This window comes from Rhododendron vialii, chromosome 7a (genome assembly GCF_030253575.1).
Source record: "Rhododendron vialii isolate Sample 1 chromosome 7a, ASM3025357v1".
In the NCBI taxonomy this organism is placed as follows: Eukaryota; Viridiplantae; Streptophyta; class Magnoliopsida; order Ericales; family Ericaceae; genus Rhododendron; species Rhododendron vialii.
In genome coordinates, this window is record NC_080563.1 from 13930375 (window position 1) to 13948131 (window position 17757).

At 40.0% G+C, this 17757-nt stretch overlaps 1 protein-coding gene and 1 non-coding gene across 2 annotated transcripts; both read left to right on the forward strand.

The window, feature by feature from the left end:
- Window positions 1-106, forward strand: LOC131334990 (small nucleolar RNA R71). Its single transcript, XR_009202384.1, has one exon. It is a non-coding gene; the product is annotated as a small nucleolar RNA R71 (small nucleolar RNA).
- Window positions 107-12812: 12706 nt separating this feature from the next.
- On the forward strand, window positions 12813-17042 carry LOC131332088 (RGG repeats nuclear RNA binding protein A-like). Its single transcript, XM_058366149.1, has 7 exons — window positions 12813-13224; window positions 14348-14669; window positions 14805-14870; window positions 15002-15149; window positions 16029-16187; window positions 16287-16343; window positions 16671-17042. Exons 1-7 carry the CDS (start codon window positions 13041-13043, stop codon window positions 16860-16862), a joined length of 1128 nt encoding a protein of 375 aa, XP_058222132.1. The 5' UTR covers window positions 12813-13040; the 3' UTR covers window positions 16863-17042.
- Window positions 17043-17757: the final 715 nt, after the last annotated feature.

The window sequence follows — 17757 nt, forward strand, 5'->3', positions numbered from 1 at the left end:
AAACCATGAGGGGGGCACTTTAAAATAAGATCTTTAAATCTCTCCCAACTCTCATAAAATTTTTCATGTTCTTCTTGACAAAAATCAGTAATTTCCCTCCTTAGATGTGTTGTTCTAGACATTGAAAAGAATTTTGAAAGAAACTTTTTAACGAGGGTGTCCCATGAAGTGATTGAGCCAGAGGGTAGAGAATTTAACCATGCCTTTGCTTTATCTTTCAGTGAAAAGGGAAAAAGGTGCAATTTAACAGACTCCTTAGAAAAATTTTAAAACCTAAAGGTAGCTCAAATTTCAAGAAAGTCTTTAACATGCATGTATGGATCCTCTCGTTCAACCCTGTGAAATTGAGGAAGAAGTTGTATTATGTGAGGTTTCAGTTCAAACTGTGTCGCATTTGTCGTGGGTAACACAATACAAGAAGGAGGATTCGTGGTTACGGGTGAGAACAACTCTCTTAGAGGTCTTGTATTCTCTACAAGTTCCGTCATTTTTAATTGATTATGTTCTACTCTTTGAATTTTTAAGCTGTGTTGAAATGTTCTCTCAATTTCCGGATCAAGAGGTATTAATTCTATGTTTTTCGAATGGCAACCAAACATAAACTTATGAATGAAAGCAAATAAGGGGAACAATTGAAAAAAAAATAATAAAATAAAATAAAAATGTGACAGAAGTGTCTACTGCTAATAAATACAATGATACTTCTCGGTTTTTTTTTTCCAAACACTTACTAACACGTTAATAAGAAAACAATAAATAATTACAATAAAGTAAATTCTACTGACCTTCCCAAAGGTTGCTTCAAACTCCAACCACTATGGTCTTGTTTGGTAACCATTTCATTTCCTGTTTTCTGTTTTCATTTTCAAAATTTTCAAAATTTAGAACTGAAAGTTTGTTTGGTTGTCTATTTTCATTTTTAAAAATTAAAATGAATTTTCTAAATTTTTGAAAATTGAGAAAGTACCAAAAGTCTACTTTCACTTCTTGTAAAAATAAAAAATCGGCTGCCAAATCTGGAACGCGCGTTTTGTTTCCCCTTATCTCATCTGAGTCTTCCCTTATCTCATTTGAGTCTTCCCCAGATCCATCAATCTCTCTCGATCCCACTGGTTTCAAGCGGCTAAAAAGGTCTCTCTCTTTCTCTCTTGTGGTTTTCAGTTATGATATTCCGACAATCAGTACAATTATCTTCATGCTTGTCAAATTCAAATTGGATAATTTAGTTTTGCTTCTTAGTGATCTAAATATCTGTTTGGTCATTCGCAAAGTTGAAGTCGAAAGCAACTATTCTTTGTAGACTTTGGAACTTATTGATTTAACTTGGTGATTTTGGGGTTCCTTGTGTTTCAACGCTGGGAAACTGGGGTGCGAATTAGAAGTATCTAACCTGAGATTAACTGTCGACCTACGAGTAATCGACATGACGGATTTTGATATCATACTTGGAATGGACTGGCTATCTGCGCATCGCGCTGTCGTAGACTGCCATCGGAAAATGGTGACAGCGTATTCTTTGGACGGTACGTGTTTCAAATTTAAGGGGGATAGACAAGACCCCTCTGCAACAACCTCACACCGACCGAGGTGGCATGATAAGCTTTCAGGGTGGCTTGCAAGCCTCAAGCTAGAGGAGATAGATCGTATGGAACTCGGTCTTCCTCACATTGTGTGCGAATACGAAGATGTGTTTCCTGAGGAGCTACATGGACTACCGCCATGTCGAGACTTAGATTTCACGATCGAGTTGCAACCAGGCACGGCACCAATATCCATGGCACCATACAGAATGGCACCAGCGGAACTACGAGAGTTGAAGACTCAGTTACAAGAACTGATGGACAAGGGTTTTATTCGACCTAGTACATCACCATGGGGAGCCCCTCTTTATTCGTCAAAAAGAAAGAGGGAACACTCAGACTCTGTATCGACTACCGCCAACTCAATAGGATCACAATAAAAAATCGATATCTATTACCTAGAATCGATGACCTGTTTGATCAACTGAGAGGGGCAACCTGCTTCTCGAAGATCGATTTACGATTTGGATACCATCAGCTGCGAGTTAGAGACAGTGACATACCCAAGACAGCTTTTCGAACCCGTTATGGCCACTATGAATTTGTAGTGATGCCATTTGGATTAACCAACGCTCCTGCCGTTTTCATGTGTCTGATGAACAAACTTTTCACGCCATATTTGGACAAGTTTGTGGTAGTGTTCATTGACGACATTCTTGTGTATTCGCCAACAGAGAAGGAACACGAGGAGCATTTGAGAATTGTACTGCAAGTACTTTGGGATAATCAATTGTACGCAAAAGCCAGCAAGTGCGAATTTTGGATGAAAGAAGTCAAATTCCTAGGACACGTAGTGTCTGAGAAAGGAATCTCTGTGGATAACAGCAAGGTAGAAGCTGTCATAGACTGGAAACGACCCTCAACCGTGTTTGAGATTAGAAGTTTCTTGGGACTAGCTGGCTACTACAGAAGGTTCATTCAAGATTTCTCAATTTTTTGGAAAACCAATGACGCGACTGACCCAGAAAGGGGTTAAGTTCGAATGGAACGAAGCATGTGAGAAATCGTTCCAAGAACTCAAGAAGAGATTAACCAGTGCTCCCATACTAATCATTCCCGAGCAGAACGTGGGATACGCAGTGTACTGTGTCGCTTCCAAAGATGAATTGGGAGCTGTGCTCATGCAAAATGGAAAGGTTGTTGCTTATGGATCCCGACAACTGAGGCCGCATGAGAAGAATTATCCGACTCATGATTTGGAACTTGCAGCGGTAGTATTTGCCCTTAAATCCTGGCGTTACTATCTGTACGGAGAACAGTTCGAGGTGTTCACTGATCACAAAAGTTTAAAGTATCTATTCACTCAGAAGGAGCTGAACATGAGGCAAAGGAGGTGGATGGAATACATAGAGGACTACAGTTTCACGTTGTCATATCACCCTGGGAAGGCCAATATAGTTGCTGATGGAAGCCATTAATGAGTTTAGACTTCAAACTACTGCAAGTGTGGAAGGAGCCTGCCTTTTTGCTTTGTTTGCCACCCCTATTTTACATCGAGAAATTTTGTTGGCCAAAACCTTTGAACAGGAGTGCGATTTCATCAGATACCAACCGTCAACTGGAAAAGCATCAGCCGGATGGGCAATTCACTTCGACAAGAGTCTCCGTTTCCAAGAGCGAATTTTTGTACCTGACATTGGTACACTTCGAGAAGCCGTACTGAAGGAGTTTCACCATTCCAACTTTGCCGTACATCCAGGAAGTACAAAGATGTACCAAGATCTTCGTCGTCAGTACTGGTGGAGCGGAATCAAGAAGGATGTAGCAGCATATGTGTCCACATGTCTCACTTGTCAGCAAGTTAAAGCTGAACACCAGAAACCTGGAGGAACACTTCAACCATTACTGATACCTGGATGGAAGTGGGAGCACATCACTATGGACTTCGTCACAGAACTACCTCGATCACCTAAATCCAACACCGCCATCTAGGTAATTGTGGACCGATTGACTAAGTTAGCACACTTCCTCCCTGTACGCATGATGGATACTATAGAGTCATTCAGTAGACTTTATATTCAAGAGATTGTACGACTGCATGGGGTACCGGTATCAATTGTATCCGATCGCGACCCGCGCTTCACGTCAAATTTCTGGCAAAGTCTACAGAAAGCATTAGGAACAGATCTTTGTTTGAGTACAGCCTTTCACCCTCAAACAGACGGACAAATCGAAAGGACGATTCAGACCTTAGAGGATATGCTTCGTGCCTGTACCCTGGACTTTACGGGAAATTGGGAACGCCATTTACCTTTAGTCGAATTTGCCTATGACAATAGTTATTAGGCCATCATTGAGATGGCTCCGTACGAAGCCCTATACGGACGACTCTACTGATCCCCTATCTGTTGGATCGAGCTAGGAGAAGCAAGCCTATTGGGACCAAAACTTGTTAGAGAGACAACAGAAAAAGTCAGAATCATCTGCCAACGACTTTTGACTGCTCAGAGTCGACAGAAAAGCTACGCTGACAAGAGGACTAGACCACTATCCTTTCAAGCTGGGGAGCATGTATTCATTAAAATCAAACCACGACGAGGAGTTATCCGGTTTGGAAAGAAGGGGAAGCTATCACCCCGGTATATCGGACCATTTGAGATTTTGGAGAAGATTGGAGAGGTGGCCTACCGCTTAGCCCTGCCACCTCAAATTGACAGAGTTCACAACGTTTTTCATGTGTCTATGCTTCGCAAGTATATGTCACATCCCTCCCACATACTCAACTGGGAGGAGGTCACGCTTAACGAAGACACGACTTTTGACGAACAACCCGTCGAGATCCAAGATTATAGTGAGAAGAATATCAGGGGTAAGACGATCAAACTCGTCAGGATCTTATGGCGACATCGGGGTATAGAGGAGTCAACTTGGGAGAGAGTTGATACTATGCGCACCAACTACCCGTATCTGTTTCCACCAGAAGGTATATCTTAATTTCGAGGACAAAATTTTTTTTTTTTAAGGGGTTAGGTTGTAACATTCCTAAATTTTAGATAAATAAAAATTTGAAATGTTAATTTTTTTTTATTCGTTAATTAATTAGGTTCATTAATATGACTACATGATTAAATGTATAATTAGAATTAATCATAAGTATTTATTCAAGATAATTCTAAACTTTACATATATATATATATATATACATATATACTTATCTTGTATTCTCTCCTAACTAACTCACCCACACCCTAACATTTTTCCATTCCATAATTTATGGGATTTCCACTCTCGGCAGCCCCCTCCCTCATCTCTCCAGATTCTTTCTCATCCTTCCTCACTTCCCTCTCCCACTCCATCACATTCACTCTTATCATCCCACACTCCTATTACTTCTACAATTGCACTCTATCTCTCTCTCACTTTTTCATATACAGACCCACATCCTGAAGTTCCTTAAATAAATCCAAGGCAGTCCAGAAGCCACTCCACTTTGCGTCTTCTCCAACTTCCGTTTTTCTTTTCTTCTTCCGTCAATTCCGTTTACTTGCTTATCGGCCGGAGGAAAGGTAGTATAATCGCTCCCCTACTTTCTCCTGAGTATATAAATGTGCTATTATATTAGTTGTAATGATAGGAATTGAAAAGAAACAAATCCGTGCATTGTGTGTTGAAGAAATCAAAAAAAAAAATCGTTTTCGGTTCAGATCTGTTTTTTTTTGTGAAACTGTTCGTATGAAAAATCTGATCCGTTCGTCTTGTCGCGACGATTCCAGAAAGGTATAATAAGCCCATTTTCGATGTAGGGATTGATCACACGACCCGGTCGAAATTTTGGATTTAAACCATATATATATGTTATATATATATATATATACACACACCTGCGTGCGTACAGTACTCAAGGTGGAAGACGACTAACGTCATAGGAACCCCATCCGTCAAAAATTATAGTTTACCCCATGTGTTTTGGTTTGTACCAAAATATGATCCTAAACTATGTGAAATTAATTATTTTACCTCCTGTGCTAAATTTTTAAACTTTTAGGATACACCTATGACTATTTCTTTGGGATCTGTGATATATGTTAACCTCTAAAGGATCTAGTAACTAAACGTATTAGGTTTAGAAAGGAATAAAATTATTTTTGGTATTATTATTTTATTGTTAACGGCACCTTAAAAATTAATAAAAACTATTATTAATTTACTTGTTCAACGAACCTTAAGGGCATCGGCCAACCATAAAATATTATGTGTTTACATACTTGCACAATACCAATTGCTATGCTTGCTTTCATTTTGAAATATATATTGTTTGTTGATTAAGCTATTATGAAGTATTATTGTTGTAATTGTTAGATTGGACTTAGGTTCATGGGTGGTTACGTGTAGAGACTCATATAGACGACGTTAAGTAAATGGAAATTGGTAAAGTGTTGGAAGTGTGAGTATGTGAGTTGTGATTTGAGCCATAGTGATGGCAAGGGTAACCAGTGGGGCCCTGTGTTGAAATGGGTTACCTGCGGGGCCCGGTGTTGTGACACTAACATATGATATGTCATGGAAAGTCTCTTTGAGGAAGAGAATGGGTCCCATGAGACGGTTATAGTTAGTGAGACGTTAATGTATGATACGTCATGGAAAGTTTCTCTTAGGAAAGAGAATGGGTCCCATGAGACGGTTATAGTTAGCGTAGAGTAGTGGATGTCCGACCCTAATGTACGATACGTCATGGTATGACTCGATCCTCCTGTTATGGTCTTAAGTGAGAACATGCTCGGTACATAACTTAGGTGCGCTCACCTAAGACCCTGGTACAGGATAAGCAAGAGGAATGGTGGACCCATGAGACGGTTGTAGTTAGTGGATGTGGGAAGAAAGGATCTCGTGGAGAGTATCCTTAGATTACATGTAAGATGATGGATAGTAAAGAAAAAGGACAATGTGATATTATTCTGTACCTCTCGTATATTATCAATTGTGATATTATTATTATTATTGAATGTTAATTGTAAGGTAAGGGGTTAGTAGGGTTGAGATTATCTACTGAGTTTCAAAACTCATTATAGTGCCGTTGGGCTGGCGTTTCATGCCAGGTATTCAAGAGACTGAAGAGCAGATTCCACTACAAGACGAGCTGTATCAGAGTGAGAACCTTCCAGCTGAAGAAGGGGAGTTTGTTGAGCCTTGGAGGCCATACCCTTAGAAGCTCTGTCATTTTGACGTACTTTTATTTAAATTTTCATAAGTGTTATCACATTTGTTAAACTCTATTTCATTTTGTTGGTTTGTAAGACAATTTAGTTGGGTTGAATTTAGTTTTTGAGGTTTCCGCTGCTAAACTCTGTTTAATAAAATTTCATTTCTTATATATCAGTTTTATGAATTTTTAAATCAGTTGAATTTTTATTCTCTTGTGTCCGAAAATCGGGGCGTTACAATAAAGCCCTGTAGCCTAAGTATAACTCACTATACTATAAAACTAGGTACAACTTCTACTAGAAAAGAAACATAGATGACACAAGAGAAGAAAACAGAATCAGATGGTAAATATACTAAATTAAACGCAAAGGTTTTTTTTTTTTTTTCTTCTGTTAACAAAACTAGTAGATGGGAAAAATCAATCCAAATTCTCTAGATTTCCCTACAAAAATATTAAGTCCCCGGCAACGGCGCCAAAAACTTGATGTGAAATTTTAATTACTCGCAAGCGCACGAATCGTACCAATAGTATAGTTATGCAAGTGCGAGGTCGAACCCACAGGGACTTGTGAATTTTTTATAGGAAAACTAAATAAACCTAAATCAATTAAACCCTAACCTAGTTAACAAAAGTTGTGATTGATTTTTAAAATAAAAACTTAATAAAACAATGACAAAATAATAATGAAACTAGCACAGAAGTAGTGGAGATTACGGTTGAGAAAAGTAACTAAGGCTTTGGAATCCACACCCACAAATATTTATCTACTAATCTCTTATGCAACGATTTTTCCTATGATTTCTACACATTGATTTAGAAGCTAATCTTAATCACCGTGGATAATATATCGTTAAGCCCTTTTTATTTATATCGGAAATATGTTCCTCCTCTGCTTTAAGGTTTAAGCCAAAATCATCAACTGTATCCGTATAAACAAATCACAGTAGATATCATGTACTTAAATATTAACTCTGATAAACTAAGCAATTCGATTAATATGGTGATATCAAATCATGGAAAAAAACCCATTCCAATTGAATCCATATCCGAGTTTCAACCAAATTAATTGATGAGATCAGAACAATAAACTATGAAAGCGCGCATGTAGGAAAAATCATACGCATAACATTAATCAACAAAATTTATGGGGTTTCATCCTCAACCCCAGTTCACAAATTTAGTTGCTCATGGATAAAAACGTTATATCAATTATTCGGCTAGAATCCATGAAAATAATAAAGCTCACAAAGATTTCTTCTGCTCTTGCTCTTGTATTCCCAGCCGTGGCTCTCCAAGTCGAACTCGCAATCCGTGGTCCGGTCTGTCCGAGATCTCCTCTGAACCCTATTATTCGTTTCTTTTATAGGCTACCAAGGCATACATGTGAAAGGAAACTTCACATGCCTACCAAGACTCCACTTTTGTTTTCCTTCCAAAAGCACCGTCGAGTATTTCCTTCCAAGAGTGGACTTCGTCTTCTAATAAAATTCTCAATCTTAAAATATAGCATCATTGGGCAAATCAATACCAACGTCTAGATCCTTAGGGGTAATCAGTAGGAAAATTTCCATATTAACTTTGCATTTTGGGCTGACTTCGAATCAACAAGTCTCACGACGAGACCGAGATGGTGCAAATATCATTTTTCCTGCATAATTAAATAATTAAAGTGAATTATCAAAAAGAAAATAATAATATCTAATTAACGCAATAAAGAACTACAAAACATGTGACATTGGGACTTCAATAGGTCAATATTTTATGCTCATCAAGGGATATCAACGAGCATTTGCAAAGTCACTTTTCTTCTCTCTTCAAGTCAAGTGGGCAGAGGGATTTTAGCTCAATTCTTCAAAATGTGGAAGGGTGCATTACAGATAGGATGAACAGAACCCTTACTAGAATGGTGACAGACTTAGATATCAAGGAAGCAGTTTTCCATCTGGGGGCCCTCAAATCGCCAGGTCCTGACGGTTTCAATGGTTTGTTTTTTCAACTATACTGGGACACGGTGGGACCTCAGGTGTGCATGGCAGTGAAGAATTTTTTCAGTTCGGGCAACCTTGTCAGGGACTTTAACCTTACGGATTTGGTTCTGATTCATAAGGTGCAGTTTCCTGAAACTCTATCACATATGAGACCAATTAGCCTTTGCAATTTTTATCTCAAGATCATCACAAAGATTCTTGCCAACCATCTTAAGTTGATTCTGAAGACCATTATATCTCCGCAATAGTCAGTAATTGTACGTGGAAGGATGATCCAAGATAGTATCCTCAATGCCCATGAAGCGATCCATTTTCTAAAGCGCAAGAAGAAGGAAAAGGACAATTTTATGGCAGTTAAGCTAGATTTCAATAAAGCTTATGACAGGGTGGAGTGGGACTTTCTTGAGGCTTTAACGAGGAAGTTGGGCTTCGCAGATGTGTGGGTTGATTGGGTGATGGAAACAGTTGCTTCAATTAATTTCTGTGTGTTAGCAAATGGTGAGAGCAAAGCATGTGTATCTCCTGAACGTGGTTTAAGGCCGGGCGACCCTCTCTCACCCTACCTCTTCTTGATAGTCAAAGATGTTCTCTCCAAGCTCATTCAGGAGGAGCTCAGAGGTGGCCACTTGGCAGGTATGCGTATTAACAAGTATTGCCCTATCCTGTCGCATAGTTTCTTTGCGGATGATGCCATTACTTTTTTGAAAGCTGAGTTGAAAGAATGCAGTATGATCAAAAGTGTTTTAAAGAAGTATTGTAGTGCTTTAGGTCAAATGGTGAACTTTGAGAAATTTGGTGCATTTTTTTTTCTTCTAATATGTGCGAGGTGGATAGGCAGTTGTGCTGTGATTTACTGGAGATTAAACCCCTGAAAGGAGACTCAAAATACCTGGGTCTCCCTTCTTTTTGGGGGCAGATCAAAAGCTGAAGCTTATACTTTTTTGGTAGAGAAGGCTATGGGCAAAATGCAGGGCTGGAAAAACTAGCTGATATCTACGGGAGGGAAGGAGATTCTTATCAAATCTATGGTCCGAGGGATTCCAACCTTTGCAATGGCTTGTTTTCTGTTGCCAAAAAAAACTGTGTAATAAGTTGGATGCTTTAACTCGAAATTTTTGGTGGAAGGGCAATTCGGAAGACGGGAATTTGTTGGGCTTCGTGGGAAAAGTTGGGTATGGCTAAAGAGGAGGGAGGTTTGGGCTTTCGGAATCATCGAGCTTTTAATGAGGCAATGCTTGCGTGCAATGGGTGGAGGCTATTGATGAATCCAGATACATATTGGGCCAGGGTCCTTAAGGGGATTTACTTCCCCAAAACTTCCTTTCTTCAAGCATCAAGGGGCAGTCGGGCATCTTGGGCTTGGCTAAGCCTTCTACATGGAAGGAATCTCTTACTAAGGCTTAGGTGGCAGGTCCAAGACGGAAAGAGTATTGATTTCTGGAATGACACATGGATTCCCTCGCTGCCAAATTTCAAGGTTCCTGTGATTAAGCCGCCCAACGGTGTCATTGGTAGGGTAGCCGACATTATTGACCTCCAATCAGGACAATGGGACATTCAGAAATTAGAAAAGGGGGTACCAGCCGAAGTTGGGAATGTGGTGAAGGATATTCCCATTTCCCACGTGGAGAGAGCAGACCAATTGGTGTTGCACTTCAACTCAAACGGAAGCTAGAATCGTCAAGTCGAGATACCACGTAGCTCATCAAGATCTAATGGAAGGTGGACATTCTAAGCCTGGTCCCTCTTTCAAGCTTGGAAAGGGTTTCTGAAAGGTATTATGGAAGATGAAAGTCCCAAATAAATTAAAAGCTTTTGGTGGCGAACCTGTTTGGAAATTTTGGCAACCAAAGGTAATCTGTTCAAGAGGAAGTGTGCTACAGACAACGTTTGCCCCATTTGTGACACTGGGGAGGAGAGTACTGATCATATGCTTTTCTTCTGCCAATGGGCCAATCTGGTTTAGTTTGGATGCAACATTAAACCTTTTGGGGATCTAGGGGTAATTCAACTGTTGCAAAATGGGCAACTGGTATGATTGAGAAGCTAGGCTCCAAAAACGGAATAGTTTATGGGTAGGGTGGCCACTATTGCTTGGAACATTTGGAAAGGGAGGAACGATTACATGTTCAATCGTGCGATGGTTAATCCTCAAAAAACCATTGCATCCATTCTCCACGCAGAGATGGAAAGAGTTGATACTCTAGTGATTACTACAGTCCATATGGATAACCCTTTAGTCCGGGAGGAAGTTTCCATCTGGCCGGCTCCGGACTTTGGGAAGTTTAAAGCCAACTGCAATGTTGCAATCTCAGTAACCAAGAATGCTAGCAAAGCCGCTGTGGTTCTCCGGAATTGGAGGGGAAAAGTGTTGGAAGGGGTAGCAAAAAACAGTGAGTGCTTGTTCCAGCCTTGGAGGAGAATTGTATGCAAACTATTAGTGTTGGATATTCGGTAGTATGCCAAAGAAGGAGCGTTTATCTTCAAATGGGTTCGGCGGTCCGCTAACAAGGTGGCGCATGAAGTAGCCTCTCTTGCTTTACGTAGTTCTCTACCTTGTAATTGGATTTCGAATCCACCTTTATCTCTTGTATCAATTTTAAATTTGGACTTTAATGAAAGCCAGTGAGGTGTATTTGCGGATTAAAAAAAAGAAGCTATCTCAACTAATTCCTCTTCAGCCGTCACATGCTCATTAGATACTTCAGGAGTCTGCCAAGCTAACTCCAATGAGGTGACGAGAAATATCTTCTAGCTAGCGCATCTTTGGGGAATTGCCAGATGTGAACTACCCGACCATAAAACAGTCCTGTCCGCACTAGAAGTCCATGAGACGATGCGGGGCGGCATGAAGATCTTGCAAAAGAAGGGCATCTTTGAAAAATATCCACATTACTGGGAAGAATCCTTGCTCACCCAGCTTGGGTGAGATGGGGATTTTGACAGAACACAACCTTCACCCTATCCCCTCTTGATGCCTTTGGCGTTGTATTTTTTTCAAAACCCTCCATGCCAAAATCTGATAAACCAGCCCATGACCAACAAAAATAGGAATAAATTGTCACAAACCAGTGAAAACCCCTTTTCATAGCAGGTTAGGCAAGCAAAAATGGGAGAGGCCCTGAGTTCGTTAGACACAAGGCCAATAATTCACAACCAAGGGTGGGACTTTTGGATTACTGGCTATGTTGAGAATGCATTCTAATCATCTCAATTTATAAGCCAAGAGAGTTTGGAACACATGCGACTTTCATTAGGGTGGCACGAGCCTTCTCGAGTAAAGAAGTTTTAATAGATCAATGCATTAAGAGACGATTCACTACCACACCAAGTGAAAGACTGATTGACTAGTTGTACTTGCGTATGTCATTCGGGCGTATTGGGGGCTCAACGCCCAACGGGAGCTAAGTTTATTGTGAAATTTCCAATTCATGGCTCATTCATGGCCCGTACTTGGGAATATTTCATGGCTCGTACTCCTATTTCAATTCTTTAGTTCCTTTTGGGAGTTCATGCAATTTTACAATTAATTATATATTGCAATCTATAATCTTTGAGATGATTTTGAAAACATCATTTATAAGAGCTCATTAAAATCTATCAAATAAGATCCATATTGCATATAAACAGTATTACCAATTAAAAGTTATATTCAATTTTTTATCTGATTGGAATAGGATGAGAGACAAAAGAATTGGGACGGAGGGAGTACTTGGGAATGAAATTCCCAAATCATTCCCAATATGTTTCGAAATGCATTGTTTTTTTTTTTAAATTGTGTGCAACACTGGTTTGTAACACACTTGATATAATAATTCCTAAAGTTTAATGCATCTCGAAATCATATCAAATAACATCCGATTAACTTGATTTTTGATGTGATCGATGTTCTTGGAGAGGTCTAAAACATGAACGGTTTCGATCATTTTGCGGTCCCGGGAAGGGCCCACAAACGGCGCAAACTGGACGAGATTGGATGGGGACTGGGGAGTGAGACTTGATGGGAGCTGAGTCATCCCTAGGAGGCATCCAATCGTACGGCTAAAAGACACAACCTAGTTGTTTACTCAGTGAAGCCGCACACACTCAAATACACCCACTAGGGTTTTTAACATCAGCTAGCCTTCCCAGATTCTCTTCCGCTCCGACTTTAGGGTTTTCAGACCATTTCATTTCTCCTCTCTACTCTCTTCACCCTTCGCCTGTCTACTTTCTCTCTCTAATCTATCCCTGTTGTAAGATCTGTAGAACTATGGAGTTAAGCAAAAACTAGTGCTTCGTGGTTTCGACTGCTACACTTATATATTTATCTATCTATCGGTATAGAAAATGGCGAGCACAAACCTGTTCGATCTGCTCGCAGACGATGACAACGACGACCCGAGCCAGCTCATCGCTGCCCAGCAGCAGAAAATCGCGGCGGCGCCGAAGAAAGCCCCGGCGGCGGCGCAGCCCGCCGCCGCCGCTCAGCCGGCTAAGCTGCCTTCCAAGCCTCTCCCTCCCTCTCAGGCTGGTAATCTTGCTGATTGACACTTGGTTTTCATCCTGTAGACGAATTCGATTTTATAGGTGAATACAATTGTCTGCACAGTAAGTGTTATGTATTTGTGTATCCGTATTTGTATCTGTATGTGTATGTGTATTTGTAGTAAGGTACGAGTTCATGACAATTACATATGTGGACATTTCAAATAATGAGAAAAGCAACGGTATCTTTATTGAGCACTAAGATGAGTTTAACTTTTACAAGTACAAAATAAAGTGACGAAACCTTCGCTCAGGAGGAAAGAATTGAACCCTTGACCTCCTAGGAGTGCAAGGACTTTGGCCAATTGAGCTAGCCTCTAAGAAATTTCGGAAATGAGGTGGTATATGTGGAGGTTTAAGGGTGTAGTGTGGAAGTTTGTGCCTCCGTGTATGTACGTGTAGGGTAAGGGATGGGTTTTAAGAAAATTGAGGGGATAAAGAAAAAGATTTTGGTTTTGGTTTTAGTGTTGTTGTTTTTTCATTTGCTGTTGGATTGGGATGTCAGTGAGAGCATCTCCTTTGATGATGAAGTGCTAAAATAGCACTGTTCAGCAACTAAGTCTCTGTCCAGCAGTATATTGTGCTAAAACACAATGGAATTGGTGCAGAAAATAGCATAGTGCTTATTTGGAGTACACATTAGATGATACTACGAGCAACTTGTAGCAAATCTATGTGAAGTCCACTTTTTCTAGGCTAATATAGAGCCCAAACAGAAAGAAACACTGATGGATGCTTTTGGAAGTTGTAGTTTTAGTTTTTGGTGGGTCGAGTGGTGTGTGATTGATTACCGTACAAGGTCCACTTGTGTTTTTGTTCGGTTATGTGGCAGTACCTTTGTTTATTTGAGTGGAGTCTGAAATGGAAGCCTTTCATACGTTCTATTTCAAAATGAGAGAATAAACTTCTGGGTGGATATTGTGCTTTCTTTTGGTAAGCAATTTTCAGTCTACTTGAACGAAGGCTCACAAATGACGAATCACGTTTCAGTATAGCTATAGCTCAGACTAATAGTTAGCTCTCAAGTTATAAATATGGTAGGATTCACATTTCTTACTGTTAGTTTGACTCTGTTTCTTCTGTTTTTTTATCGATACTTTCTGGAGCAGTGAGGGAGTCAAAGAATGATGGTTCTCGAGGAGGGGGTCGTGGTGGTGGACGTGGACTTGGCCGTGGACGTGGCGGAGGTGGATTTAATCGAGAGAGAGACACAACCAATAGTGATAATACTTTCGGAAGCGACAATGGCTTTGGAGGTTACAAACCCTCAGAAGAAAGAGATGCTGGCAAGTCTTTTGAAAGACGAGGAGGATATGGTGCCCCTCGTGGTGGTTTCCGTGGTGGTCGTCGTGGAGGTTTCGACAATGGAGAAGTTGTGGAAGGTGAACGTATGCGGAGGCCATATGAACGTCGCAGTGGCACCGGACGCGGGTTGGTCTCTTGAGTGAAATAGTCATACTTTCTTTATCCAGAATTTGCTTGTGCTTGGTTCCTAAATTATTGCATGTAACAAATTTGTTATTGGTGTTTATATTTTGCCTTAATAATCTTGTCTGGTTCTTGCAGGAATGAAATCAAGCGGGATGGTGCTGGTCGTGGGAATTGGGGAGCTCCCACTGATGAAGTTGCGCCGTGAGAACCTATGTCTCAACTTTTTTGTTTTTGACTGGAGCTAGTAATATTGTGTACATTTTTTCGGTTAATGAGCTGACACTAACATGTATTATACTTATCAATAAACCTGTTGCTTTCTTTGCATTTAGGGAGACTGAAGAACCTGCCACTGAAAATGAGAAGAATGTGGCTGCTGAAAAGCCAGATCCTGAAAAGCAGTCGGGAGAGGAAGATGCTGGAGATGTCAAGAAGGAGAATCCTGTGAATGAGCCTGAAGAGAAAGAGCCTGAAAATAAAGTAAGTATCTACTTGGGGGTTTTTTTATTCCCTAATCTTAACCCTAATCTTAAAGAGATTACACCTGCATAGTTTCAGAAAGTATGTGTGGAGCAAACAGAAAAGTTATAAACCTACAACTGTTTTCTTTTTGGGGCAATAGAAAACTGAATTCTTTTGTCTTTCACTCTTTCCGGAAACCTCAGCTTGTTTGCGCTGAATGATTTTAAGTATATGCATAATTGGGGTTCGAGAGGACTGGATGAGTACGAATCTAACCTTCGGCTTTGTATGCACAAAGTGGCGGCCCTTTTGACTAAAGATCTTATGTCTGCTGTTTTCTAGAGGTAGAGGAAAGAGAAAAACTTTTATTCTTTGAACCCACAACCTCGAGGTTGATGGTTTGAGTTTTAACCACTGAATCAGTGGCCTCCATTTAAGTTCGATGTTTTCTGAAACTCTTATAATTCTTCTTGGCTTTCTGGCTTGTGGTGTACCTTTGGATCTGATATCTTACAGATCACATTGATTTTGTACCATCCTTAGTGTAAGATGATTTCTAAATATGGGTGATCTAATATTTGGTTGGGTGCAGGGATCCTCACCTCTACCAAGAAAATAATTTTTCCACTGTAACTGAATACAGAAACTTTTAGTATCAGTTATTTGCTTCCTGCTCTGCTCTAATACCGCATTTTTTTCCCCCCTTTTTGACACTCTCTGTTGACAAATATAATTCGGCTGGGGAATATGTGTTTCAATATTGACACCATGATGTAATGCTGCATTATTGGATCACTATTGTATTGTTCCGGCATGATTTCTAAACAGGTGCTTTTGAGCATCTCCTTGGTTTTTCACACATTGGTCAATTATGTTGATTTTTACGATTCATGACAGGAAATGACTCTGGATGAGTATGAGAAAGTACTTGAAGAGAAGAGGAAAGCTTTGCTAGCACTGAAGACCGAGGAAAGGAAGGTTTCCATGGACAAAGATTTGGTATCAATGCAACTGCTATCAAGCAAGAAGAGCGAGGAGGAAATCTTTGTGAAATTGGTGAGACCATTGACAAATTATGCTTCTCCTTTTAAGTTGTTTGACATTCAGAACTTGTATGCCAGTATTTTCATTGGTTTTGGATTTAATTAATTTCAGGGTTCTGACAAGGATAAAAGAAAAGATGCTGCTGAGAAAGAAGAGAAAGCTAAAAAGGTAAGCTTTTTGTATTACTTGCCGAATATGTTACCTCGTGTGTTTTAAGATATGCAGCTGATGACTTTGTGTGTCTCATGTCATCAGTGGGATCAATGATTGTTAGTAGATTTTTCTCATTTACTTTTCGAAATGGAAGATAAAAGATACCTTCAGTCATTTTTTCAGATTATTGTGATTTTCATGTCCTGTCTTCCTTGATTAGTTTAGTCATTAGTGAATCAGTTTTCTGAATGTTTATATGATATGAAGTTGATTTTAGCCAAGTGTATCTATATCATATGTATTCAACATCTTGTGGGTGAACCCTTTCTTTTTTGGGTGCAGTCTGTCAGCATAAACGAGTTTCTGAAGCCTGCTGAAAGCGAAAGGCACAATGGCTCGGTAGGTCGTGGCAGAGGTGGTCGCGGTCGTGGTCCAAGAGGAGGATTCAGCGGTGGTGGCGGCAACATGTCTTACAGTATCGCTGCCCCAGCCATTGATGATGTTGGGCAGTTCCCTTCCTTGGCTGCCAAGTGAGGGTCGGTCCTAACTTTCTCAATTGCTTTGGTTTTAATGCCTGTGTTTGGTGTCTTCAATTTTCACTTTTATGGATTATTGGATACCCTTTTGTATTAGGGCTTTAGGAGCGTTTTGATATTTTGGATTATGTTGTTGAATCAGTTTTGATATTAGAGTCAATGAGACCAATTTTGGTTCCTCGTTTGTTGTCTGGTTTTGTAGTCTGGCCTTTTTTTTTTTTTGCGTGAGCCATGCGTTGGAAAATTTGAGTGAGTTTCATGAATATGATGGGTGAATCTCTGGTTATTTAGTGTGTTGCCCATTCATTTATACATGGGGAAACCAAAGCAAGGAAATAATTATTTTACTTAATTTTACACATTTTCTGAACGCAGAACTCTTGGTTCTGCAATTGGGTCCAGCGGGCCAATTTTCAATCCCTGTGAGGCAGCTGGTCATGACCACACGGGAACATATTAATCTGAGACTTGGGGTTTTTTTTCTCTCCTAGTTCAGTTTGAGACTTCTGGGCGTTACCGGTTTCTTTTGATGTCTGTTCACACGGAGTTTTATCTTTAACTATAATCTGGCTGTGAAATTTTTCGTTATGAAACTAGTTGATATGCATATAAGTTGGTTCAAACACTCTCAGTTATTGAAGGGAGAACAAAATAAAAAACGAATGGAACCATGTAGCTTGAGAGTAACAATGGACGAAGTACAAAGAGGCAACCGGAGATGTGTGCAGATGGATTGAGGTTAAAATTATGGTGTCTGAGTTCAGTTCAAGATCTGTTCAAAGGGAGTTCAATTTAAGAGAGGGCTGCAGATGGAATGAGGTTAAAATTATGGTGTCTGAGTTCAGTTCAAGATCTGGTCAAAGGGAGTTCAATTTAAGAGAGAGGGCTACCCG

Excerpts from the sequence above, each read along its gene's own strand:
- LOC131332088 (XM_058366149.1), top strand. The coding sequence starts at position 13,041 with ATGGCGAGCACAAACCTGTTCGATCTGCTCGCAGACGATGACAACGAC. Across the intron at positions 16,188-16,286 it reads AGGAAATCTTTGTGAAATTG|GGTTCTGACAAGGATAAAAG; the intron begins GTGAGACCATTG and ends AATTAATTTCAG. Across the intron at positions 16,344-16,670 it reads AAGAAGAGAAAGCTAAAAAG|TCTGTCAGCATAAACGAGTT; the intron begins GTAAGCTTTTTG and ends TTTTGGGTGCAG.